Here is a 27,480-nt window from a genome sequence, read left to right on the forward strand (position 1 = left end):
ACTGCAAAAGACCTACCCAGGACTCTGGTTTTGGTCACTGTCTAAAGCCTGATGAACAGAGTGCAAGGCAGCAAAAAGTACCAGGCCGTCTTGTTGAGATGCATCGTTGATCTCCTCCCAAGTGAGCACTCAGCTCAGCCCCTGCCTGCCCCTTCCCCAGCCTCTCAGGCCTCAGCTCACCCTGAAGCTGCTCGATAAGTGTCCACGCCATCCGGGAGCCACTGGCATCAAAGACCACATGGCCCTGAGGAGAAACATGTGGAGGAAGGCAAGGGGATAAAAGCGGGAGGAAAAGAGAACATCAGGGACTCTGAAACCTTCTGGTTTTGATGTAATTGAGCTTCTGAATGAAGGCTATTTATGGTATCTGCTGCATATAGGACACACCCCAGATGCACATACCCTAGATTCTGGAAACAGTTTTCTTTTGAGAAGGAGCTTCACCCTTGAGATCTGAGTGAGAGAGTCCCCAGAGAGAGGGCCAGGAGCAATCACCAAACCCTATTGGACACTAATTTCCTTACTTTAAAAGGAATGAGAGATTGTCAAGTTATCGATTTTTAATACCCTACACTTCTCATCTGACCTGCCAACACCTGGACCAGGTTGAAAAGCACTAGAATACAACAATTCTTTTCATTGTCATCTTTTCTACTGTTTGCTGGTTTGGAAATCCCTCTTCCCATAGTCTATGACTGACTTTTATAGAAAATAAACTGAGAAACCAGGAGAATGCATGCATCTAGGGGCCCTCCAAGGTGTCTCTTTCCCTGGGGTGCATGGCAGAATCTACTGTAACTCACAGAAACACCCTCAAAGGATGAGGAGTTCATGGCCCGGTAGATTTGGTCTGTAATGGTCTGGTTGTTGTAGTTGAAATCCTCCAAGCGCACACCCGAACGGCCGCCTCCTCCAGAGGTCTTGTTCAAGGCCAAAGCCAAGGCCCAGATAGCATCATAGGCCAGTGGCGCCTCCTGGAAGCCTCCAGTCTCCTCGGGGTGTCTTTTCAGCCTCTTGGTTAGCTTTTCCACAAATTCCTGGGATGTCTGGATGAGGTAGGAACAAGAGGAAAGCATTGGAATGTGTGTGGGCACAGGGGGAGAGGCCTCAGTTCTGGCTCAGACACTGTGACTCGAGCGGATGGTTTGTGTTCTGTTGTCGGGTAGACCATATGTACAGACAAAATTGTTAGCTATACCCATGTGTCTATCTTGGGTTGGAAGCTACAAGACTGAAGCGGGGATTAGCTGGGTCCAACGGTCTTAAGAGTGTACAGCTGCTAGCTCAGAACTACAAACAACAGAGAAATCTGATGAATAAACACTCTGGAAAATGAATGGCAAAGGAGAGAAGCAGAGACAGAGCCAAGGAAGAGATGGATCCTGCAACGCAGAGTGGCTGTGCTGGCATTCTCCCAACTGTCAGACTTCACAGCAGAGTTGACCCGGGAGCTAACAGCTCCTCCAATTTTGAAAGATCCAGAAAAGGCGACACCACAGCCTTTCACACTCTGCCTGCCAACCAGAATTGTTCTCTGGGGTGCTAACTTCTTGCTATCCTGGTAGGACTTCTGTTTGCTGCCTCCTTAGACTGGTGATAGCCATTGGAAATACCCTTCACACCGTGGAGGTCCATATTCAGTTCTATTCACTCACTCCCCTCCTGGCACTCAACCTTTTTCCAAGAAATCTAAAAGGAATGGCAGTTCCTTCAACCCTCGTGGATAAAGAGACCTGGCTGTATATATTACAATAACCATGCTTGGCTTTCTACTTAAGGGTGAATGAGTTCCTGAACCTCTCGGAACTGCCTTCCACATAACAGAGACCACTCACACCCTCCTTTCCTTACCATCCAGAAACATAGGAAAACGTTTAGCTTTTTCTTGGCAAAACACATGTATGACATAGAATCACTTCAGAGAACTGCTGGATTTAGAACATTCACAGGTATGCTCTAATGAAGGAATGATACATGGATGAAGAATCTTTGCTCCTGGAGAGTGAATGATTCAACATGTAAAAGCAACTACTGGCAAGCCTGAGTTGGAGTCCTGGGACACACATAATGGAGGGAGAGAACCAACACCCAAAAGGTTATCCTCTGACCTTCACATGTGCACCTTGGTGTGGCACATATACACAAAATAAACGGATAAAATGTAATTTTTAAAACATATTGCCAGGTGGTGGTGGTGGTGGTGGCGGCGGCGGCGGCGGCGGCGGCGGCGGCGGCGGCGGCGGCGGCGGCGGCGCACGCCTTTAACCCCAGCACTAGGGAAGCAGAGGCAGGCGGATCTCTGAGTTTGAGGACAGCCTGGTCTACAGAGCAAGTTCCAGGACAGCCTGTCTGGGGGGGAGGGATGTTTAAACCTTGTTCCAATGCCCCCAGAACATTTTTTTTCTGTTTCGTTTTTTAGAAACAGCCTGGGCCTTGAAACACAAAGGTCTAGGCTCAACTACCCTAGAGCAGGAATAAGCTCCATTCCCATTCCTCTCATAAGCATTAGTACCTAGCATTGTACACAGCTCACAGAGGACACACTAAAAACACCCCTGCAGCTCTGTGCACTTCATGTGACACTGTAAGGATACACACATGTCACACGTACCCATAGAATGCAAAGAAAAATAAAACAGCTGGCCCTAATATAAGCCATGGGCTCTGGGTGACCATGGCCAGTTGAAGATCACCAGCTGTAACCAATATACTCATGTGGTGGCGGAGTCTGACAATGGAAAGGTACACATGGAAAATATAGATCTGTGGGCCTTTCAATTTTGCTGTGGATCTAAAACAATGACATCTTTAAGCAAAAACAAAATCCATTGGATGGGTAAATAGATGAATGGGTTCCAATTCTAATTAAACCACTTACCTACTAAGAAATCTCAAGCAAGTTATTAAATCTCACTAAACTGGCTATTCAGCTTTAAAATGGGAATACTAGTGTGTTAAAGAGCTCCTGTAAGGATTAAGTAAGAATACATAAAATGCTGGGTATGAAGAATATTACACTTCTCCCTATGAGTTTCCCTGGTCGCACCCTCGTCTTTGTTCCCAGTGCTCAGGCCTGTAATTCTGGCCCAACACCTTACAAGTCTCATTGACTCTAACACGTTGTAGTTATACAGGACCACTGATCTCAAATTCAAAGAAACAGCAGCGGCAGCACCTGTAGTCCAAGCTGCCTGTGAGGGGCAGGGGGCGGGGGGAGGGAGACACACATGAATCTGAGACTATAAGTTCAAGATCAACCTGGGCAACACAGTAAGATCCACCACCTCAGAGAGAGGCAGACAGACAGGCAGTCCACAATGGCGCATGCCTGTAACCTCCAACTCAAGAGGCAGACGAAAACAGTAGGATCTCAAATTAAAGGTGATTCTAGTGTACACAGCTAAGTTAAAAGATAGCCAGAGCTACAGCACAGTAAGACTCTCATCTCAAAACAAAAAGAAAGGTGGATGGGCTGGAGGAATGGTTCAGTGGTCAGGAGTGCAGCTGCTACTGCGGAGGACCCATGCAACTCCAGCGGAGGACCCATGCAACTCCAGCGGAGGGCCCATGCAACTCCAGCGGAGGGCCCATGCAACTCCAGCGGAGGACCCATGCAACTCCAGCGGAGGACCCATGCAACTCCAGCTCCGGGGACCTGATACCTCTGGCCTCCGCTGGCATCTCCATACACACATTCAGACACACTTAAAAACAATAAAACAAAAACAAGGACAGAAGGAGAAAAAAACAAGATTCACTTTTTCCTCATATTCCCACACTGTCCAGCGTATAAGACAGAAAAGTAAGCTACAGATTTTCAAATCAGGAAATCCTCTTAACCTGTTTGCTCTAATGTTTCATTAACATACAGGAGGAGGAAAAAGAGGCTGAGGAGGGTGACGATGCTGTGGGCGGCGGTGGCAGGGTGACGGTGTAACTAACATCTGTATAGTCCTTACTTGGTTCCAGGCACACAGACCGATGTGTTTAACCCTCAAACATTTCAATGAATGGACTCTATCATTATTATCTATTTCAGAAATGAGGAAACAAAGGCACAGGTCCTGTAACTTGCCTGACGTTACACTGTAGCAAGCGTCGAGGCTGCCATTCCAGCCCAGGGTGTCTGGCTCATTGTGCGCTATCCTGAGCTACTTCTGTGCTGAAAGCCTCTGCAGGTGCAAGTGCTCACAGACAGCAGCACGCTAACACTTTCTGAGCAGTCAGTCCTTCAGCTTTCAGGTCTAGCCAATCCTCAGTTCAAAGCAGAGATTACATCAGAAAATCACCATATTGGGAAAGGATTAATCTGCTCAGCATGATATTATGCCCAGATTCTCAGCTCACTCAGGACAGCACAGCTAGCCAAGAAGAGCACCACCGAAAATCATGAAAAAACAATCCTTCCCCTTGAGTCGGCAAAGATTATGGTTATATTTCTCCCTCCCCCCCTCCCCCACCCCCCACCCCCATCCCCCTTCCCCACCCACCCTACCCCCCTCTCTTCTTTCTTGGTGAATGGTGTGGGTTTGGATGTATATGATCTCACACCTCTAGCCCAGGCTGGCCTCCATTTCTTCATTTCCCAGACATGGTGCTTAACATTCTTTCTCTAAGCCAGGGTTTCTCAACCCCCATGCTGCCGACATCCTTAGCAAGAAAGTCTCGTTGCTGGAGGCTTAACTGTACATTATAGGATATTTAGAAGCACCCTCGCCCTCACCCTCCAGACACTGCAACCTCTTTTGAAAACCACTACCCTACAGTTCTCACCGGTGACCAGATCTGCAGGGTCACAAACTCCAGAAAGGAAATCCTCAGGTCCCAGATCTAGGCAACTGCAGGGAAAGGTTCAGTAACCTATCTACTAACCTAATTCTCCAGTTGGAGCCGATGGAAACTTGGGAACTGATGCAAACACACCTGAGGCCAACTCCGCTGTTTCTTTACGTCTCTATGGCTCTGCCACTCCACCCTCCAGTCCAACCTTTGCCTGATCCATGTCCTTTGATGCTGTTTGACTTGTCACTTGAAAAAACTGCTTCTCTCTTCTATTGAAAAATCTAGGCTTTTCCACAAGACATTTTTAGCTGGGGATTCAAGAAGACTCTGCGTGCCTTTGAAAAAAAGTACTTTCTCTGGAAACCAAAAGCCAGAAAAGACCTGTGCTCCCAACATCCTACCCCAAGGCCCAACATCCCCACCCAACTCTAAACTCTGTCAGTTCTTTCTCCCTCCCCGGTGTCAGACAGAGCCCTAGAGTGGCAGGTTGTGAACTTAGGACACTAATAAGCCTTTCTGACTTTGGTAACCATGCCTCACTACTCTGGGTTCCAGAAAATGACTCAGCTTTCTTCTCCTGTGCAGGGAAGTGGTTATCCAGTGTTCCTTCGCTGTAGTTTTTAATTAAAATAAATTAAACATAGCATCCCCTTAGAACATTCCAGAGCACAGTTTATAATCAGAATCCACATAGCAGGCCACTCACAATCTATTGCCAAAAGCAGATTACCAAATCTCATTTCTCCTTTGCTAAAACACTACCATTATCTGCACAGCATTATCTGCACATACAAGTATAAAGATTTTGGCCAGGCTTTATGCTTTTCCATGGAAAATGACGGGGCAGGGCAGATTGGTGTTCAACTCTACTGGGCAATAGGAGATGCATGACCCGGGACATGTCAGTAAACCTCCCTGGTTCTAATTTTCTAGCTCAAAAGATATAAATAACAAATCTAGTTTAGAGTATTGCTGTTAAGATCCTGAAATTATACATCCAATATCCTGACTGTCCTCATAAAATCAACCAGTATTAAAAGCATCACTAGTTCACCTCTCTGGAAGCAGGTATTTCACAGCTGAAGTTACATCAGGTATAATAAACAGACACACAGGTTACCCCACTGACCTATCGAGATCCCTGCACTGTGGGGTATGGTGCTGTATAGCAAGGGCCTCTTCCCCACACACCCACACCTACTCCCACTCATGACTCCATACACAGCGCTACCCTGGTCCTCCCAAATTAAGACAGTGCACCTTCCAGCTTCATGTGTTATCATTAGAAAACTATCTGTGAATAAAGGATTTCTGAAGTCTCATTTACATCCAAGATTCTTTAAAAAGAAGGAAAGTGAGGAAGAGAAATAGTAAAAACTAATTTCACATCCATTAAAGTGACTATTAACAGCGGGCAGTGGTGGTACACGTTTTTAATCCCAGCACTAAGGAGGCAGAGGCAGGAGGATCTCTGAGTTCAAGGCCAGCCCGGTATACAGAGCAAGTTCCAGGACAGACAAGACTCTACAGAAAAACCCCATCTTGAAAAACCAAGATAGATAGATAGATAGATAGATAGATAGATAGATAGATAGATAGATAGATAGATAGATAGATAGATAGATAGATAGATAGTGAATATTAAAGCCAGGCATGCTAGCACACGCCTTTACTCCAAGCTCTCGGGAGGCCAGAGGCAAGGGAATCTCTGTGAGTTTGAGGCCAGTCTAGTCTACATAGTGAGCAAGTTCCAGGACATCCAGAGGTACAAAAAGACTCTCTTTAAAAAAGCAAGAAAGTGAATATTAAGCAACTCTCTGAGATACTAACATAAGTCACACACACACACACACACACACACACCAATAATAATTACAATAATAATAATAATACATTAAAAACAGATCAGTGCCCAAGAGAAGCTCTCTGGAAAAGGTATGACATGTATGCAAGCTTCTGCATCACCATTAACGCCTTTCCCTCACTTGACTTCTCACCAACTGCTCCTTGTTTCCATGGTAACAGCCCTTCCACTCATCAGAAGCCTACTATACATGCCACTATTTTTCTCTCTTGCCCAAGGAAATAACAGCACAGGTAGAACCCACGAAACATGACGCAAATAAGCACAATATGGGCACAGGCCCCTTTCCACACTGGACTTCACTGCTATCCCCCTTCTTTCCCTTCCCTGCCCTTCTGCGATGCTCCCACAGTCCCTTCCACCCCAGTGCCAGTTTCCAAGTCCCCACCCTCACCATGTTGGAAATGCTTCGGGTGTTGGCAGGGTTCAGCATGACAATCTCAGTGGTGATATGGCCCTCCACCGCCTCAGTCATCTCATCCACTGTACAATTGATTGATGGGTCATAGATCTTGAACCAATTGTCAGCATACCACCCAATGAGGAACCAGACATACTTCTTCCCGAAGAGCCGCTCCTTATAGACCTGCATTCAAAGTGAGGAAGGGAGCATTGGAGGTTTGTTCTGAGGCAGTGGTGTTATCTCTCTAGACACTGTTTAGCCTCCTGAGAGTCAAAGAACAGAATTTTCTTTTTTAATCTTCACTGAAGCCCATTACTTTCTATGCTAACCTAAAAATTTAGTAATATGTTTTTTGAAATCTTCAAATCATAGGAAAGGTTCAACAAGGTGCCTCCATCAGTCACTCAGGAAAGACGGTGTTAAAACACACAGGAAAATGAGAAAGTATACAGGCATGTTTGAGTGTAGACAAGTGATAGAGTCAGAGTCTACAGACAGGCTTGGTATTCATTATCACCTCAGGTCATTTGCTATCAATCTGAGCAGAAATGCCATAAGGAGGACCCACGAGAAAACCACCATAGACAGCCCATCCAGCCCCTCCCTGCTCCAGATTCCATCTCCACCTCACAAAAAACTTTGCGGGCTTCGGTCTCATAGAAAAGTCCCACGATGATTCGAGCATCTTGACGCTATAAAACAGAAAGAGAAACAGAGCTCCTGAGGGATGCTGAAAGCGCCTGAGGGTTAAGCCAGCGCTTTTGAAGCGTTGATTTCCCAGCTCCAACTGCTTAGTGCAAAGGAATGTTCAATGGGCAGTGGATAAATGTCAACGGAAGATGGAACTAAGCCTTCCCAGGAGACTCAGCTGCCTCACAGAATGAACAACTGCCTCTCCCAGACTCTCCTTTCCAGAGGACCACCTCCCACCACGGCCCCTTGGCAGGCTGAGCCCTCCATCCCTGCTCGCCCACCTTCAGGTTTTTAACAGGCACAGCTGGATCTGAGAAGAAACTCTGGCGGAAGGTGATCTCAATTCCAGCCTCTTTCACTCGCTCCTCTAGATCATCCAGCGTCTTAGGTGGGCATAAGAAAGAAGTAGGGAGATGGGGTACATACAGGATAAAGCAGAGCCCATGCGTGAGAACTGACTATAAACTCACAGCAAAGGAGTAGTATCTGAGCCTTATTCCAACAGCCCCTGAGCCCTATGAGGAAAGGGTGGAAGAAAACACCCCCATCTTAGGAGGCAGCTTCCAAGATGCATCATGAGCCCCTCCTCAGTTCTGCATCCAGGGATACTGCCCCATCTACCCCACTCCTGACTCTGAGAAGAAATTAGAGGAAACAGAAAAAAGCAGGGCAGGATCCAGAACAGACAAGATGATGCCAGCTCAAGAGGCAAATGGGCAGACAGACAAAAGGATCACAGGAAAACGGACTGAGTCACTAGGAAAAAGTGGGAGGGGAGGATTAAAGGGTCACTGAGCATGAGTTCATAGACGACCCAGAGAACAATCAGGCTAACTTCCCTCAAGTGTGGAGCCTTGTGTTCCCTCCCTACCTCTGGGAGCTCCCTGTCCCTCTTCAAATCATCTATAAGCATCATTCTGTGTCAACTACCAAACCCACACCTCTGTCATCGTCTCTTATTTGTCTGCCTGTCCCTTCACCCTCTTCCATCCCACACCATCCAGGAGCTACACACTCAGCTGCCAATCACCCTCCACCCCTGAAGGCACTGGAATCCACTGCTTCCCTAAGACCCTATTTCATATTCCCTCTGATCTCAACTTGGAATTAAACCCACTTTCCCAGCACAGAGTCCTATCTATCCGGGTGACAAAGCAAAACCAGGGAGAGGATTCTAAAAATCCAACTCATGTGTTCCCCGGGCTACAGAAAGAACAAGCACTTCGCCCACTTGGAATGTGTTCACTTTCGATAAACCATCAAGATCTCCCCCAACAGAGCAGATGCCCTGGGACCTCACGTCCCATCCCCTCTCCGGACTCACTGAGGTGAAGACCTCTGTCGTCTGCTGGATGGTGGCAATCTTCTTCCAGCCCCACTTTTCAAAGAGTTTCACCCGGGTGGGATTGTGGAGTGTGGCGGATGGATGCGTTCGGAAGAACGTTGGGAAACGCTGTCGGTTTGACAGGGCTGGTGAGCTGGAGCCGTATGAGAGCTGAGGAAGAAGGACGGGAGGTGTCCGTGCAAACCGAGGATGCCAGGCGTGTCTTTAGCCCTTCGTGGCTCTGATTTTCCTCCCAACTTTCCAAACCTCCCCACCTTTGTCCCAGGAAAAGCTATTTTCAATACACACACACACACACACACACACACACACACACACACACACACACACACATCTGAGTCTTCACCCATGGATCCCCAGAGCTCCTTCAGGCAATGCTACTAGAAGGCCAACCAGCTCAGGTTCTCAGCTGGCAGTGGGTGCCTCTCTCCAGTCCTCTTAAACATAACCACAATTCCTCTACTTAGCACAGTCAAAAGGGGATGACCCTCCCTCCCGCTCCCACCGCCTTGCATACCACGATAAGGTTCCACATCCGGGCAGCCTCGGCTACAAGTGTGGAGACAGAGCTGCAGCCAGGCATGAGGATGATCTTGATAGGGTCATTGTAGAGTAGTTCGTACAGGTACTTGGTGGCTTGCCCGGGGTCACACTGAGGGAGGAGGGAGGAAATGAAGGCTGGCTCCCAACCCTCCCCCTCCACACACACACATCTTACGACGCCTACCGTCTTGGACAGCCTAGCGCCTTCCTCAGTTCCTCCCTTCCATCATTTTCACCACGTTCTTCTTCCTGTCAACTTTCTAGTTTCTCCTCTTTCATTAAGCTCCCTTCTTGTCTTCCATCTGGAACCCCAGCCCTACCCACCACTGCCTGCTCTGCCTTCCATATTAATGCATTTTCTACCCTCCCCCTTTTCTGTTCATCCTCAGTCATCCCTAAACCCACTCTCTTTGGTCATCTCTGCCCCCCATCCCATGTTTACAGGCTCTATACATCTGCCCAGAAAGTCTGCAGGAACACAAACACATTCTCTCCAGATCCCCAGACAGCTTCCTCAATGAAATTTCCACCTTCAATTTGAGAGAACAGGAGAAAGATCAGTAGGGGATCTGCTCAGCACCCCATCCTTTCCTGCTGGGCCCTGACATTTGACAAGTCCATTAAAAAAGTGGGGGGAGGGAGTGAGGAAGACTCTACAATGAAGAAAATAAACAGAATGGAACTCTCCACAAGTCAGATGACATTAAAGGTGCCTGAAAGACGTAACTGGAAAGCTGGAGAGGAAAAGAAAGGTAGGGAAAATTGGGGGAGGAAGAGCCGGCCCTGGGTCCCCCACTGTCTGTTCCCCTCCTGCTGAAGTATGACATTTCAGAAGCTGCTGGAGCCCCCAAAAGAAGTGGAGAAGAAATGGCAACCAGTGGGGAGTCAGAGCAGAGGGGCACAGGGGACTGGAGGGGGTTAGGAAGGAAATAAAGAAGGCACCTGGAGTCTGCTTGCTCCCCATTGAGGCCTGACATTTGAGACACTGTGGGAAGTTGGAGACATAAAGCCCAGGGAGCCAGGGGGAGCTGGCAAATCTGAGCACCCAAAAAAATGTACTCTGAACTCAGCTACCTGCTCTGCTCTCTCCCCGTCAAGGGCAGGGTTCACCTGTAGGTTTGGAACACATCCATGCCTCCTACTCAGCACCTTTACAATTTTTTTTTACCATTATAGGGTCCTTTTCAACTTGTGTTAGAGCAGATACTGCCCCCAGCTTCTCCCCAGACCCCTAAGTGCTCCTCCAATTGTGTCTGAAGAAATAATTTAATATGAACAGTAAGGATACTCAGAAACCTACAGTTACATAAAACAGGGCATGTGTGGCCTAATGTATGTGCCATCTTTGGCTTCTTTCTTCTCTTCCTGTTCTTACCTACTCCTCTCCACACCCCACCCATCACTGCAAAGTTCCCCCTCCAGGGGGTTCCCCTCTTACCAAATGCCAAGGGTCTAGACCTACCTCTGCCACACCCCCTCCTTCACGTCTACCTTCTTCTAGCCTGACACTCCATTTGCCTTCCAACGCCTCCAGGGACTCACTTGTCACCGAGGATGAGTCTGAGCTCAGGCCTCCCCATCTTCCTGCAGTGACCATCCCAAAGCCTGCTCTGTCTCTGTCTCTCTCTAGCTCCCCTCACAGCCAATTATCTATTTTGCTCTCTAGACAGATCAAGACCCTCTCTCTTCCTGCCTCCCTACCCTCACATGTAATTTTTTTCCCTGCACCCTGCCATTCTTCCCACAGGCATCCTGGGATAAGCTGCAGGCAGGCATTTTCTAGGCAGGATTCCTGTGGATGAAAATGAAGACACTACTTGGGATTCCTTCCTGACTCAGGAGTTTGAACTAGTGTTTTAAACAAATGGTGATTCTTGTTCAGTGATGTTTGAGACCCAGAGAGAAGGCAACAATCCAAGGAATTTTAAGTTTTCTCTCCAGGCCCCCTAGCACTCTGCCTGCAGGCTCCCTTCTGCCCCCTTTGGAGGCATATGTCTATTTTTAGGTGCATAACAATGTTGCACACACCCCAAGTATAAAATGGCCAAATCCCACCTGTACTGTTTCCCTAACCTCAAGTCTCTGGAGTCACAAGTCAGAAAGGACCCAAACCTCCTTCCTTCTGTCATATCAGTCTCCACTTAGGGAGAGACCTGGTAAAGAAATCTTATTATAGACCTCCTCTAACACCAACATTTCTTCATCATGACCCCCTCCCCTCTATCCTCTTCCCAACCCTACATGCTGTTTCTCTCTTCACATCCACTGGGCCATGACAATAAAACCAGAAGCTGAAATCAGGACCCCAAGGTTCCACAGGAGGCCCAGGGTTCTTCGCTGTCCCCACCCTCCTCCCTGCCCCCTCCCTTCTCCATTCTTTTCCGATCTCGCTGTACACCGACTCTCCACCCCAGTGCTGTTGCAGGGGCTCCTTATGGACCCCAACACACTCTCCCAGGGCCTAAACCCACCTCTTGATTATTATTAGTCTTTCCCAAAGCCGTAGGCCACATTCTCACAGGAATCCCCCTTAGGGTAGATGAGAAGTCAGGTAGCCCTACCTTACTGTTTGTTTTGATACATAAAGTAGAACCCTCTTGTCCCTCTAAATCCTCCCCCTTCTCTCCCTATTCCTTCTAGCCCCAACCTACGCCAAGATTTACCTTGTTACCATGGTAAATGTAAACCCCTGCGCCAGATGCCAGCTCTGACGTTCCTTCCAGGCCCCAAACCTGGCCAGGGAGAGTTTACTCCAAAGGATCAGCACCTGAGACCCCCACCATTTCTGCGAGTCTCCTACTGCCTGCAAGAGAGTCGGCCTTGAGAGCCACTGAGACATCCCTAAGCTCCTGCACCCCCAGCGCGTCTCCAGCCAATCACACTCGGGAGGGGTCTGCTTCGCAATCCCAAAGAGGATTCGCAGCCCTGGCCCCCCACCGCCCCAGCCACTCTGTCCCTCACCCCGACTACCTTGCTGTCGTGGTGGATAAGCTTGAGCTCGTAGTCCGGCAAGATGTCCCTGCGGCTGTTAACGTCCTCCAGCGCCATCTCCACCGCGGGCTGGCAGGCCTGGCCCCCCGGCCAGCCCCCGCTCATGGGAAACAGCGCCCCGATGTACACTGCACGCCGTTCTGAGGAGGGGTGCGGGGGGACCCTCGGGTGAGGCCGCGGGAGATGGGGGGAGTGAGAGGCCCACACCGAAGCCACCCCAGCCGCCATCACCAGCAGAAGCGGCAGCGGCCACCCCACCGGGAAGCAGGGGCCCCCCGGGCCCATGGCGGGGAGGGGCGGGGGCGGCCTCCTTGGGGTAGGGGCAGCTCAGGGGGGACACTTCTTCTGGGAGAGGCTGCCGGGAGGGCTTCGGGGAGGCGCCTCCATCCCAGGTCTCATGGGGAGGAGGGGGCCGGAGCCCCGGGGAGGCAGAGACGTGGGCTTCCTAGGGCCAGGCGGCGCTCGCTCCCGCCACCGCGGACTCTCTTCGCCGACTGACCGACCGACAGAAGGGAGGAGGGAGAAGAGGAGCTAGGAGGGGGGCCTTGACGTCACGGGCTGGGGGCGGGGATAGGAGCCAGCGTCGAGGGGAGGGGAGGGAGGGAGACGGGAGGGAGGGGTCTCCGCCGAAGGAGACTGGAGGGGAGGATGCCGAGAGGATCTGGAAAGCGAGAGGCTAAGCACAGAGCAAAATAAGAAGCGCGGGTGGGTTGGATGGGGGGCTGGTCACAGTTCTTAAAGGGGGCTATGGGGAGACGGAGCGAAGGACTGAGGGTGGAAGGACCGAGAGTGATGAGAAACGTGTTGCAGACAGATAGGGTTGAGAGAGTGAGGACTGGCATGGAGAAGTGAGCCTTAGGGAAAGCACAGTGCGGCCGAGGGAAGGCTTGAGGAAGGGTGATGCGAGAAAACGGAGGATGGGAGGAGGTCCCGCGTGGGTGGGACCGGTGCACCGGGCCCATGGCACGTCGTGGTAAAACCTAGGTAGGGGGTGGCAGGAATAGGTCCCCAGGTCTGAAGGAATCCTACCAAGGAGAGACCTGGGATCCCCCGGCACACGGTTGCCCCCTACCGGGCTCCGCGCTTAGAACCCGAGTCCGGAGGAGGAGCGCGAGCCCGAAGAGCGTGGCCAGGCAGGGAGACTGGAGGGAGCCCTACCCGCGGAAAACCAGGATTTGGAGGCAAGAAACAGGTAGGGAGGGGAGGGCCAGGCCGCGAACTAGAATGGGCTGGGGAGATGAGTAACAGGACACCCAAAACCCACGGAAAGAAATCCTGCTGGTGGAGGGTGAAGAGTGAGGGGGTGGGGGCGGCAGTGCACGCGGGAAGGGTTTCCGATCTCACCTGAGTGTGGCGTTCGATTCACTGGCAGCAGGAAAGACGGGGATCAGAGAAGAGTTACCAGTGGCGCCCAGCTTCCCAGGCCTGATCCCCAGCCCCCTCCCACACCTGTTCATGCGGAGGAGCGGAGACTGCGTTCAGGGAAGGGTGCCTGGGGATAAGAGCAAGGCGGGGCTGGGGGTCAGGACTTGGTGTTTTCTTTATTTTTCAAAGGACAACAGAATTTGTGCCCGCAGGTAAAGGGGACCGGGGTATAGCCTGTTTTTGTAGCGCTTGAATATTATTTTAAAAAAAAAAAAAATCTATAGTCTCTTTAAGAAAAAAAAACCTACAAACACAATTGGTTTTAAATGATTGCTGTTTAAATACCTTAATTTAGTAAATTCTCCCAAAAGTTGGCTAGCATATGAACACATTCTTACGAGCTCAAAACGAGGGCTTAGTCAAAACTGAGGAAGCCTGAAGCTTGATTTTCATTCCAGGAGAGAAGAGTATACAAGAGTTTGGGTGCCCAGAAAAGGGAGATGCTTGTAGAAATAGAGTAGAGCAAGAGGTGGCAAACGGAAAAGCAGTTATTCCCTCAAGGGATGACCGAGGTTGTAAAAGGCATAGACAAGGCCCATCGTCTCCCCATCTGTCCTTGAGGTGTCCTTAGTGTCCGATCATTCTGCCCCCATTTTTGCCTCTTCCGTATATTTGCAACCCCAGATCTCGCCAATTATTTTTCTAAATGTATGTAATGATTTAATTCTGAATATTTACAGTAATTCCATTGTAGAATGAATAACGAAGGATCAATTCTAGAAGAGTGGTACACAGGATGTTCTAAGTCTACAGAAAGGGGATGGTTTTTTTTCCAGGAGAAAAATCTGAGTCATTAAACTCTAAGAAGGTGGGGGGGGGTGATATTAATGAAGAAAAAGATAAAACACAAGGCCCAAGATTTGAAAGCAGGAAGGACACATTACAGGGAAATGGAATGGAGGGAAACCCAGCAAAGTGAATATAAAGGATCGTGGGGTCAAGTCTGGGGCAGGTGGATGGTGGAAAGAGTTGGGCTTTCACCTCTGTCTTCCCAAAGTCCTCCCCAGCACTCTTCACAGCACCCATCCTTTCCCTCTCCATTCCCACCCCACTCCCATTCTAGTGCAAGCAATCTCATCAGCTGCAGGCAGGCAGCTGTCCCCTCACCCTGGCAGTGGGGCTTGGGGGTGCTCCACTGGCCCTGACTACAGATGCTCCGGGAGCTGCCCACCAGATGGAAGTCGGGATCACATCGGAAATCCACCCGGGCTCCATCCAGAGCTGGGAGGTCCCCACCCGTCAGGAAAACCTTCCCATTTTCCAGGGTCAAGTAAGACTTGGAGCAGATTCGGACTGTAGAGAGACAGGGAAATAAGAAGAAAAGCAAGTTGTGGAGGTTTTCCCCGTGGAAATACAGGGAACGCAGGTTTGGGTCTGGGTTCACAAGCCTCCTACTCCACAGGAAACCAGGTGTGCAATGGCTTTGCCTCCCTGCCTCTCTCCCTTTCTCCCTCGCCCCAGCATCCACATTCCTATCAGAAAAAAAGAAACAGCAATTCTATTGTAGGAACCCAAGATGGAGCTATAAACACACCAAGTAGGAATTGCTCACAGCACAGTAAAGTGAGTAGTTCTCTGCCTTTGAAATGTGTAGATGTATGCAAATTTGGATGCATGATCAGGCTTGCTTTTCTTATTATGGCTGGTCTATAATACTACTAAACTGGCTTATATGGCCATTGAGTTGGAGACAAAAGTGTCAGAAAATGTAATGAAATTGTTTTATAACTTAAAAAAAAAATCCTTCACTGCCGATCCTCAAAGAACTCAGATGAAAAATCAAAGTTATTTCACCCAATGATCAGTGCCCTGATGAAGAGGATGAAGTGAACGCGCTGGCTGCTAGCTTGCTTCCTCCCACCAACTGCTCACAGCAACACCCTCCTCCTACATAGTACTCATTCATTAAACGTATTTGTGAATTTGCTTCCGCTGTATTCAAGTTGCTGACTTGCAAAATAACTAAGGTTGGTTTGCAACTTGGGAAAGGAATGGCCTGAAAGGGGCGGGGGGGGGGGGGCTCCCAGGCTACTCACCACAGCGGCTGGGTGTGTCCATATCCGTCCAGGAGCCGTTGGCCAGGCACTTGCGCACCTTTGGCCCCACCACCTCGCGTTCCCCCCGGCACACATATTCAATCTCATAGTCCACCGGCAGGAAGTTGATGGCCTTCACCTGGTCGCGCGTCAGGCCGCGGTACCTGATGCCCCCTTCCCAGGGCGGGTGTATGATCTGGCAACCTGAGAGGGAGTGGGGAGGCACAGGGGAACCGTGGGAGCGGGAAGGCAGCGCCGCAGTGGAAGGAGGAAGAGCAGGGCGTGGTCAGCGGTAGGGCCCGGGATGGGGACAGAAACGGGGCTGGGGCGGGAGAGGACCCGGAGGTGGGAGTGGGGGCAGATAAGAACCCCAAGCTGCAGAACCCAGAGTCATGGGCTAGGGCTAGGGCTGATGCAAGAGTCCACCGGTGGAGAAGTGTAATGGAGAACAACGGCTAAGAAGAAATCGTAGAGGCTATAATGTTCGGTGGTTAAAATGGGGGAACCGGGCTAAAGAAGGATATCCGAGCTGAATGAGAAGAGGACCGACCACACAAGCCCATCTGAGCAACCAAGTGGACCACGGAACGGGGGCGCTGTAGTCATGTGGGGCCCGGAAAGGGAGGTAGGGCTTAGAAGATAATTCGGGGTCACAGAAAAGCGGTGTAGTGTAGCAACGTGAGGCAGAGGAAACGGGCGCTGGTGGTGATTGCGGGGTGACAGAAAAGAGGTCAGGAGTAGTGAAGTGGCTGCCGGGCGGTGGGGGTGGGGTTCTGACGCGAGAGTGATGAGGGAAAGGAGACGTGCAGGGAAAGGGGCTAGAGGGTGGAAGAGGTCCGGGGCGCCGGAGGAGGGTGCACCTTCCGAGGTGGCGTTGGGGGTCTGCGCCCCGCCTGCGCCCAGGGGGCGGAGGAAGAGAGGCACCAGCAGCAGCAGCAGCAGCATCTGAGGAAAAGGCGGCCGTGAGAGCACGGCGGAGCCCGCCGGCAGCGGCCTGGACCAGCCGACGGACAGACCTCGCTCGGCGCGCCTCGCAGGCTCCGACCGCGCGGTTCGGGACGCGGAGGGCGCCCCGCGGAGGAGGCGGGGGCGGAGCCGCACGGGCTAGGGGAGAGGAGGAGAGAGCGCCTGTCCCCACCCTCCTCCGGCCTCCCTCGGCCCCCCACCCTCCCGGGACTCCACCTCTCTCCACCTCCTCTCCGCGGCCCCGGTGGCTAGCGCGAGCCCAGCTTACCCACGCTCCGGGGTCCCGCGGCCCCGTCGCTTGCCATTCGCACCCGACCCCCAAACCCCTGTCCCTGCCCTACGTCCACCGGCCTCCCTGCGTGCCCCGGTCCAAGCCCGGCTCCTGGGGCCCTGCTCTTACCTCGGCGCCGGGTCCCGCTCCCCGGCTGTCCCCGGGCCTCAAGGCCCCAGGCCCGGCCGCTGCTCCCCGGTCTCCCTCCCGGTCCTCCAGCTTCCCCTCCCCCAGTCCTTCTTCCCTAGGAATCCGGGCTCCAGCCGGCCGGGGTCTCTCCCCTCCTCTTTCACTACCCGCAAACCCCACCCCCGTCTCTCCTTCCCCGGGGCGACGGCGGCCGCGAGAGCGCGGAGCCGGGAGGGAAGGAGGCGGCGCCGGGGACCGGGGAAGCTCTCGGGCGGAGGGAGGAAGGAGGGTGCAGGGGAAGACGGGGCGGGGGGAAGGGAAGGGGAGACCGAGAGAGGGCGCCTCCCACAACCCGAGCCCCGGGAGCCGCCCCGGATCCCGGCCCCTCCCTAGACCGCCCACGGCGCGGGAGGGTGTAGAGGTAGGATGGAGGGGACAGGGGTGCTCACGCACACGGGCGGGGACTGAGCGCTGCCGAAGGACCTGCGGGCTAGACTGCTCGAGACTGGCGGCGGGTGGGGGGCGGTGAGGCGACCGGAGCCTAAGGGAGGGGAGCTGGCACGGAGACAGAAGCCTGGATGAAGGTGGAGAAAAGGATGTTTGCACAAAGAGAAGGAAGACAGACCTGGGTCCTGGCGAAAGGAGGGAAGCAGATGCCTAGGGCTTGGAAGAGAAGGGAGAAGCCAGGGTCAGAAGGGCAGCTGAGGGTGGAGGGGGCGCCCGGAGCCACCTAAGCGGGAGAAAAATGGGGTAGGAGAGCCGGAACTGGGATCCCAGGGTGGCTCCGTAGTACAGAAGTAAGCTTCTTGCCTGTTTATGGCAGGGAGCAAAAGTCCTGGGGCATTAAGAAGGGAAACTGAGGTAGATGGAGAAAGGGACATCAAGAAAGAGAATCTCCAGGTGAGCAGGAGACTGTATTATCATCCACACTCGAACCAGACCGAATACCAGGGGTTCTTGACCAAGGGTAAACTGGAGGCCCTGGCGAGAGATCTGACAGCCAAGGCGCCTGCGTTGCAATTGTCCTTAATAATGATGATGGACAGAAAGATGAGAAAGGGAGTCCTGCTAAGAAAATAAAGGAAGGACACTCCTTTGCGGCCAATTCTTCCAGAAAGGTGAGAGGAAACTAGACATTGTGAGACCCGGGAGAACTGAGTCTCTCAACCTTAAATCCTACATTAGAACAAATATTTGTAATGACTCCTAAACTACAAACTAATGTTCATAGACTGATTACATCACTTCCCTGTGCACATGACTGAAAAGATCAAACTATAAGGAGGAAACAAAAGCATAGCAGTCTGTAATAACGTAAACAGTATTTTAATGCTGAGTGCTCGGTTTCACTCAAAGCAGGAAGATGCTTACACCTCTCCACAGAGTCACAGAGAAGGAACGTCTACCAACACATACTGATACAGGTGCACCGTGACTCAACCACCTCCGGCATGTTGCCATCGATGAAGTGACTTCAGGAAATGTTGAGCAACTCTTGGTAGCAAAGTCAAGCTTCCTTACACTCACAGAGAACTGTAATTGTATTCCTAGAAAGTTAGCTGCATGTTCAGACCATCAAAAAAAAAAAAAAAACTATTAAGTTCTAGGCTCCGATAATTAAACTCAAGTTTTCACCTACATGAATGTCCTAGGGGACTTCTGAAAATCTGGATAAGAGAAAACTCTTTATCTGGCAGAAGGATAGCTTTTACACCTGCTCTGCCCATAAATGAGTGTACCACACACACACACCACTGGATACAAAAAAATTAAAGAAACCCCACAAAGTTTTAAATATTGCTTGAAGAGAGACTGAGAGCCACTGGACTAGACAATGAGCAAAGGAGAGTAGAAAGGATTTCTACCCACTGGAAATGACAGCCACCCTCCTAAGAATGGCCTGCCCTCTCAATAGGACAGAACCAAATAAATTTAGCCAAGTGAAGTTACGAACACTAGCAAGAGATGCTCAGACTGTCAGAAAGAAGAGCTGCTTGACCTGTGTCAGGTCTGAAGACTAGTCCTGTCTGGCCATATACCTACCTTGGGTATTACCATGTGATCCTGGCAAAATTGAGTTCACAAGACCCCTCCTCAGACCCAGCAGGACCCTGCTACAATGGAATATTTGAGCAAGCATGCTCGCAGGGGTCACAGAGTACTCTGAAAATCCTTGTAGATGCACTCTGATGTGCTCACCTCCAGAACACTCTGCAGCTGCCATTTTCTCCTTTCATACTTTTTCATTCTCCAGTGTGATTTCCAGAATTCCTTATGCAATATTCTTCAGGATGGCTGTTTAGATCCTTCACCAAATCACGGTGTGTTAGCCCTGTTCTTCTCACAGATAATGGGTTTAGTGGGAGATACAGTGTTGGGGATGAACTTAGGGCTTCCTACATGCTAAGTGCTGCATTGTACCTCTAGCCCTCCACTTCCTCTTTCCTTTTACAATAAATACAAAAGCTTCTCTCTTCTGGAAAGGTCCTTGGGCACGATCTATTCTACATAAGGTGTGCCTTTGCAATGCTGTCTCCTTTTGCAGTTTTTCACCATTTTCCAAGGAAACGGGGGAGTTTCTACTTTGAGTCCCTGATAATGGCCAATCTTCTTGTTCATTTTATTTCCCATATCCCCCTTCCAATTCATTTTCCCCATTATCCCTCTTCTCCTGTCCAACCCAGAGAACATAAAACTTAAAAGCATCAGAAGCCCTGAAAAGAACAATAATCAAAGTAGCCTGATTTGGTGACCTGTGAAATGCTGGGCTTTTCTGGTAGATGCCATCTAATCCTCACACCACCACACAAAGTAGAGAGATGTTTATGCTCTCACACTGAACTGCATTAGAGAAGTAAAAAGCAAACCAAGCCCAGCTAGAAGACAGCAGAGACAGTATTTGAACTCTAGCGCATTACTCTACATCCAAATTAAATTTTTTACAGTCTCACCATGCAGTCTTGGCTGACTTGAAACTCCTTGTACAGAACAGGATAGCCTTTAACTTGTGGTGACCCTCCAGCCTCTACTGCTTGAATGCTGGAGTTACAGTTATGTACCGCCATGCCTAGACTTATATTTAAATTCTTCATGCTACATTTCCAAAGTTTAGGTTTGCCAAGCATCATAGTACATGCCAATAAGCCTTGCACATGGGAAGACAAGCCTGGAAGAATACTAGTTCAAAGCTAGTCTGTGTCACATAGAATTTGAGGCCAAACTGGTGAGAGAGAGAGAGAGAGAGAGAGAGAGAGAGAGAGAGAGAGAGAGAGAGAGAGAGAGAGAGAGAGAGAGAGAGGTGAGTCTTTGTTTTGGGTTTGTTTGTAAGGCTGTATTGTTTTTGTTCTGTTTGGAGTATTGTTTTTGTTTTACAGAGAAGGTCTTAAGTATGTAGCCCAGGCTGTTCTCAAACTCTCAAATTTGCTGGGGAACCAAGGATAACCTTAATCTCCTAATCCTGAGTACTGGAATTGTAGGCATGTGCCACTGACACTGAAACCCTGGTTTGGTCTTGGTGTACTCCTTTCCTCCAAAGCTCCCCACAGCATTCTCCTTCAAAGGCTAAAAGGCAGTTCTTCCTGTTTTGTTTTCTTGCCTAATGAGGAGTAGGAAGCATGTGAAGGACAATATGGCCACATCTATAAAGTGAAGGACCTGTCTTCAGGAAGTTTTATGTCCCGTGTAACTTGTGCTGTTTAGAAATATGTATAGGTTAAGACTTCAAAATTAAGACATTGGTCTTATTTATGCTCTGGGCATCACAGCTTCCCTGTATGCATGTGTTAAACTAAACGCTTGCAGAGAGGTGAGTAGTGCCTGTAGTCTCAGGACTTGGAAGGCTTGAGGCCAGAGAGATGAGTTGAGGCCAGACTGGGCTACATAGTAAGTTCCAGGCCAGGCTGCTGGACCTCAGTGTGAAACACTGTCTCTCACCCCTACCCCACCCTACCCCTCAAAAAATCCTAGTAATGTATTGCTGATGTATCTGGAAGTTGGAAGCATAGATTGAGGTTCCACTGCTTCCTCACAGATAGCACCTTTCTAGTTACATCCCTACAGTGTGCTTGTGAAAGAGAACACAAGCTTCTCTTCCTATACCTCCCCACCCCCATCTGAAGCTGAGGGATCCAGTCCAGGCCTTGTGTGTGCTAGGCAATCATTCTCCCACCTAAGCCAAATCCCAAGCCCAAGTGGGCTTTATAAAAACACTAATCACCTTCCAAAATGGCCCACCTCTGAATACTATCACACTGTGTGCATTAGGTCTCAACATATGAACTGGGAAGCAAGGGACACAAACGTTTAGACCACAGCAAGTGTGTGTTCTTGACACTTCTGGTCTTTGCTTCTTTGCTCCAGCATAGGACGTAGGAAGATTAGTTACTGCTGTTGTGCCTTCACAGCCAGACACAGGTAAACCTAGTCTAGAATTCACAAAACATCAGTGAAATAAGAAAACCACACCATGGAACCCTTTCTCTAGCTCACATCTCCCTGTCTCAGGGGCACTCAGAGCCAATAACCAGGTTACCAAGTTGGCAGTGTGAATTGTCTCTATAAATAATGTCTCCACAAGTAAGCTCTTATGTAATAAATGAATGAGCACAGTGTAATTAAGTGTTAGAGTAACCAAAGCAAGAATAAATCAGTAAAGCTTATCTTTACAGTATAGATGAGTATAGTGCATTAAATATAAGACTTTTCACTTTGGATGGAGTAAATGGAGTCTGTAAATAGCTTCATACCTGATTTTGCTACAAAAATAAGTGCAAGTCTGGCTAGATTTTGCCACCATATAAGTGAGAAATGAAACTTCAGTTTTTAGATTATTGGCAAGTTTGGAAATGCAGAAAACTACATTTGAAACTAAGTTTATAAATATGGGAAGTTATTTGCAAGTGAATATTTTAGGAGTCAAATGAAGAAAGCTGAGACAAGAGACTAAAAATTCTATTCATGGTAACATCATAAAACATCGAGCAAGGATCCCACACAGGCCTTGTCCACACCGATGAGCCTATCACAGCAAAGCAGACAGGTCCTACCCAGATCCAAGGAACCACATAAGCCGCTGGGATCCTCGCGGAGGAGAAAGCCAGGAACAGGTGTGCCACTAGCTCTGCTTTAGCAATTGAGAGTAAACAAACACCTGTTGGGTTTACTCTTCCTTGACTGTCTCTCCAAACCGTCACTCTGGAACAACAATATGACTCATACACACCTTCAGATGCTTTCAGTATTTGTTACACTTGAATCTGTGCAGAGACAGAATACCTTAATGGTGTGTAATTTACATTATGTTCTCTTCTAATTCATTCTCTCTCTCTCTCTCTCTCTCTCTCTCTCTCTCTCGTGTGTGTGTGTGTGTGTGTGTGTGTGTGTGTGTGTGAATTATTGTGTGTTTTTCTGGAAACAGAACCCAGGGCTTTGTACTTATAGCCAAGCACTCTGGTAATGAACCACATTCTCCAACCCCTTCTGTCCTGTTCTTTTGTTTCTTCATAATAATATCCACACATGTCAGATGAGAAAACTGGAGCTCAGATATTTTAAATATGGCCTGTGAGATAGCTGAGCAAGTAAAGTCACCTGTCACCAGGACTGAAGAGCTGATATCAAGGACGCACATGTTTGAAGTAGAGAACCAACTTTAGAAAGTCTTCTTCTGACCTCCACATTCTTTTACACACACACACACACACACACACACACACACACACACACACACACAAGTAAATATGTGAAAATGAATAAATGAATGGATTAATTAAATACACTGGAGAGACTGACTGCAGAAGGTAGTTGTGGGAGCTACTCCAATGTAAGTTTAGCCCCACACCTGACACAGAAAAAAAAACTTTCTGAAATAGATACTACTATTTCTATTCTATTAATAAGAAACTCAAACTCAAATTCATGTGACATGTGGAGATGAAAAACATTGACTCCAAAGACTCTACCTGACCAGAGGTGCAGCCATGGGAAACATTGCCAAGGCTCCTAGTTTGTCTCCCTGAGACATCTCTGTGTATCTGTAGTGCTCCTATAGATAAATCCACTGGGGTCATGGTTACCTGGGTAACAGTTCTTCTGGGAATAGATTCATCTTTCTGTAGAGTTGCTGGCAGTGTGGCTGGGCTGTAGGCAGAGTCTTTCTCCAGCAGATTCCTCTCCTGTTTACCTGTAAGTCATCTTTTATCAATCAGTTTGCTTATTTACCTCATTTATAGATGCTATCCAGGATGCTGTCATGCCAGGTACCTGACTTCCTGCCCAGCAACTCTTGCTTTTAGGAAACTGAAGCTTTTTCCAGCATTGGAAGTGGCAGAATCCCAGGGTCCTGAACCACCCATGTGTCTCCTGACCACATGGTATGATCTATGGTACATACACAAGCTCTACTCCACACGGCTGTGCTAATTGTGGCCCTAGTCAGATTACTACTACAGTGAGACATCACTTACCAAGAAGAGGGTCTAATCAATCCTCCTCTTCCTGTTCTTGCCCCTATTTTTCCTCCTCCCACTTCCTCTTCTCCTCCTGCTCTTCTCCTGTGTTCTGTTTTTGTTTTGAGGGTCTAATGTGGCTCAGGCTGGCCTCCAACTGTAGATCATCCTTCCCTGGCCTCCTGTGGGCCAGGATTATAGGTGTGCACAACTGTGTCTGGCTATTATCACTATGCTTGCTCTTTGGAAGTGCCCATCAAAGAATCATGGTTCTTGAGCTTATCCCAAGCTCCTGCTCCAAAATCAGGAACATGGGTAGTGAATTTTCACCTGTGCCAGGGTCCAACTTCCATTCTCTGTAGATAGGTATTGCCAGAGGATAAGGAATTTCTGGGAAAGTAGGACCTTGAGCTTATGGACCCTAGAAAGGCCGTCTGCCAAAATGGCAGGAGGAATGTACCACACAAGTGTCCCTGAATCATCATCTTGCCATTTTCCTAAAAAGTTAGGGGTGATGTTGTCCTTAACTCTAGAAGTCTATGAGTCAACAGCACAAAGTCAGTACTGGTGAATGTGTGAGAGATGAGAAGATGAGCTAGACATACTGTTGTTCCAGAGGACTAGAGTTAGCTCCCCAGAAGTTATTCTGTAGGCAGCTCACATTCCCCTTGTAATTCCAGTTCCAGGGGATCCAACACATTCTTCTAGTATTACATACAAGTGCACAAACACCATACACATATACATAATTTTTTATATATAAACTTTTTCTTATTTTTTCCATACAATGTATTTTGATCTCCTTCCCTAATTCTTCCTAGGTCCTCCCCACCTCACTACCTACCAATTTTCATTTTCTTTCTTCTCTGCATCTGTCTCTGTCTCTGTCTCTCTCTGTCTCTGTCTCTGTCTCTCTCTCTCTCTCTAAATAAAGAAAATCAAAACAAACCCAATAAGATAAAAATAACAAAAAAATTAATAAGTGCACACAAAAATGGAGTCTGTAGTAGAATATTTTAAGGTGTGTTACTTTTGTTTATGTTGCATTTGTTTAACTCTATGAAGCTGTATTACTGTGCCTGTCTAACACACTTGATGGTCTAATAAAGAACTGGCCAATAGCAAGGCAGGAGAAAGGATAGACAGGGCTGGCAAGCAAAGAGAATATATAGAAGGAGAAATCTGGGAGGAGAAAGCTGTTCTAGGAGCAGCCAGAAAAGGAGGAGGACTCCAGGGGCCAGTCACCCAGACATACAACAAGCCACAGAGTAAGAATAAGATACAGAAATAAGAGAACAGGAAAAGCCCAGAGGCAAAAGGTAGATGGGATAAGTTAAGGAAAGCTGACTAGAAACTAAGCCAACCTAAGACCGGGCATTCATAATTAAGAATAAGCCTCCATGTGTGATTTTTGGGGAGCTGGATGGCAGCCCCCCACCAAAAGAGCAAAAGCCCCTAACAACAGGAGTCTGTTTTGTGTTCACCAACTACTTCTAGGTACTAGACTGCCCTAGAGTAGGATTGATATACTCAATGACACTCCATTGGAGAAAACTGGCTTTCCCTTTCTCAGCAGACATCAACTGCAAATAGCTTCTTGGATAGGGATGAGACTTTGTGTCCATGTCCCCTTCTTTGTGCTGGGATTTTGTCTGGTTTGAACCTGAGAAGGCTTGGGTGTACTATCACAGTCTCTGTGAGTTCATATGTGCATCAGTCCTGTTGTGTCTAGAAGACACGATTTCCTTGGAGTCATCCACCACCTCTGGCTCTTACAATCTTTCTGCCTCCTCCTCTGCATAGATATCCTCAGGGAGAGGGCTTTGATAATGACATCTTATTTCAGGGCTAGGTGCTCCAAAGTCTCTCATTCTTCACATACTGTGCAGTTTTTGGTCTCTGTGTTAATTCTCATCTACAACAAGAAGCTTCTCTGATGGGGTTGAGCAATGTTCTAATCTTTGAGTATAGTGATATGACATCAGGAGTCATTTTACTGCTCTGTTCTTTTAGTGGAATTAATAGTTGTAGATTTTCCCCTAGGGCCTGTACCCATGTATTTCAGCCACTTTTTTTTGTCAGATATGGGTCCCATCTTATGGAGTGGACCTTAAGTCCAAGAAAAACGTGGTTAGTTACTCTCTTAGTTACTGTTCTATTGCTTTAAAGAGACACTATGGCCAAGGAAACCCATAAAATAAAGCTTTTAATTGGGGGCTTACTTACAGTTTTTAAGATTTAGTCCATGATCATTGTCTTATGGTTTCTATTGCTGTGACAAAACAGTATGATGAAGCCAGGTGGTGGTGGTGCAGCCCTTTAATCTCAACACTCAGGAGGCAGAGGCAATCAGATCTCTGTGAGTTTGAGGCCCAGCCTGGTCTATAGAACAAGTTTCAGGACAGGCTCCCAAAGCTACACAGAGAAACCCTGTCTCAGAGAAAAAAAAAAAAAAAAGAACAACAACAACAAAATACCATGACCAAAAAGCCAGTTGGGGAGGAAAAGGTTTATTTGACATACACTTCCATCTCATAGTCCATCATTGGAGGAAATCAGAGCAGGAACTCAAGCAGGTCTGGAACCTGGAGGCAGGAGCTGATGCAGAAGCCATGGAGGAGAGCTGCTTACTGGCTTGCTTCTCCTAGCTTGCTCACCTTGCTTTCTTATAGAACCCAAGACTACCAGCCCAGGGATGGCACCACCCACCATGGGCTGGGCCCTCCCCCACTGATAACTAATTGAGAAAATTCCTTATAGCTGGACCTCATGGGGACATTTCCTCAGTGGAAGCTCCTTCCTTTCTGGTGACTCTGGCTTGTGTCAAGTTGACAAACAAAACCAACCCACACAATCATCATGACAAGAAGCAGATAAGTATGGCACTGGAACAGTAGCTGAGAACTTTACATCCTGATTTGCATGCAGCAAGCAGAGAGAGAGCAAGACTGGGCCTAGGGTGGGCTTTTGAAACCTCAAAGCCTACCCTAGTGACACACCTCCTCCAACAAGGTCACAACTACTGCAATAAGGCCACACCTCCTAATCCTTCCCAAACATTTCCACTAACTGGTGACTAAGCATTCAAATATATGAGCCGATGAGGGTCATTCTCATTCAAACCAACACAGTTACTCCCACAACGTTTGTGCCACCATTGCAGTAGTCTATTTTGCAGACAGGTTGCTGTTGTAGATAATGAGGTTTATAGCTGGGTGATACTACTGATGATTACTTTTCTCCTCTGGTAGCATGCAGAGTACCTTCTAGCACCATGAATTCTAGTCAGTAGGGGTAAAAGTTCTCATTGGGCACCAGCAGTATTCCTCCATGTTCAACAACATAAGTAAGTTGTGTCTTCAGCAACAGGGCCCTACCATCAGGTTGTGGAGAATAATCAAAATAGCAAGGGACAACAACCTGTGATGTTTTTGGGTAGCGTATGGAACTCCTTTGGCCAATAACCGGAAAAGATGTAACCCATCTCTATCACTTGAGGTTTTAATTGTTGACATATACACATAATTAAAAAATGTTTTAAATCAAGTATTGATAATAATGTAATATCCTCAAACATAGTTAACAT

At 48.6% G+C, this 27,480-nt stretch overlaps 1 protein-coding gene across 2 annotated transcripts in view; it reads right to left on the reverse strand.

The window, feature by feature from the left end:
* Gabbr1 (gamma-aminobutyric acid type B receptor subunit 1) overlaps positions 1–17,700 on the reverse strand; it is a 30,622-nt gene extending 12,922 nt beyond the window's left edge. The window contains exons 1-13 of one of the 2 annotated variants that reach the window (XM_006998332.3): positions 17,449–17,700; positions 16,943–17,027; positions 16,083–16,286; positions 15,154–15,339; positions 13,966–13,986; positions 12,601–12,761; positions 9,605–9,739; positions 9,067–9,237; positions 8,024–8,125; positions 7,676–7,741; positions 7,041–7,232; positions 804–1,046; positions 181–244 (exon numbers count right to left, since the gene is read on the reverse strand). In XM_006998332.3, coding sequence (XP_006998394.1) covers positions 181–244; positions 804–1,046; positions 7,041–7,232; positions 7,676–7,741; positions 8,024–8,125; positions 9,067–9,237; positions 9,605–9,739; positions 12,601–12,761; positions 13,966–13,986; positions 15,154–15,339; positions 16,083–16,286; positions 16,943–17,027 — 1,630 coding nt within the window. In that variant the 5' untranslated portion in view covers positions 17,449–17,700. Of the gene's footprint in view, positions 1–180; positions 245–803; positions 1,047–7,040; positions 7,233–7,675; positions 7,742–8,023; positions 8,126–9,066; positions 9,238–9,604; positions 9,740–12,600; positions 12,762–13,965; positions 13,987–15,153; positions 15,340–16,082; positions 16,287–16,942; positions 17,187–17,448 lie in introns of both variants that reach the window. The other variant, XM_015991207.3, reaches the window with a different exon arrangement.
* Positions 17,701–27,480: the final 9,780 nt, after the last annotated feature.

Source organism: Peromyscus maniculatus, chromosome 21 (genome assembly GCF_049852395.1).
Source record: "Peromyscus maniculatus bairdii isolate BWxNUB_F1_BW_parent chromosome 21, HU_Pman_BW_mat_3.1, whole genome shotgun sequence".
Classification (NCBI taxonomy): Eukaryota; Metazoa; Chordata; class Mammalia; order Rodentia; family Cricetidae; genus Peromyscus; species Peromyscus maniculatus.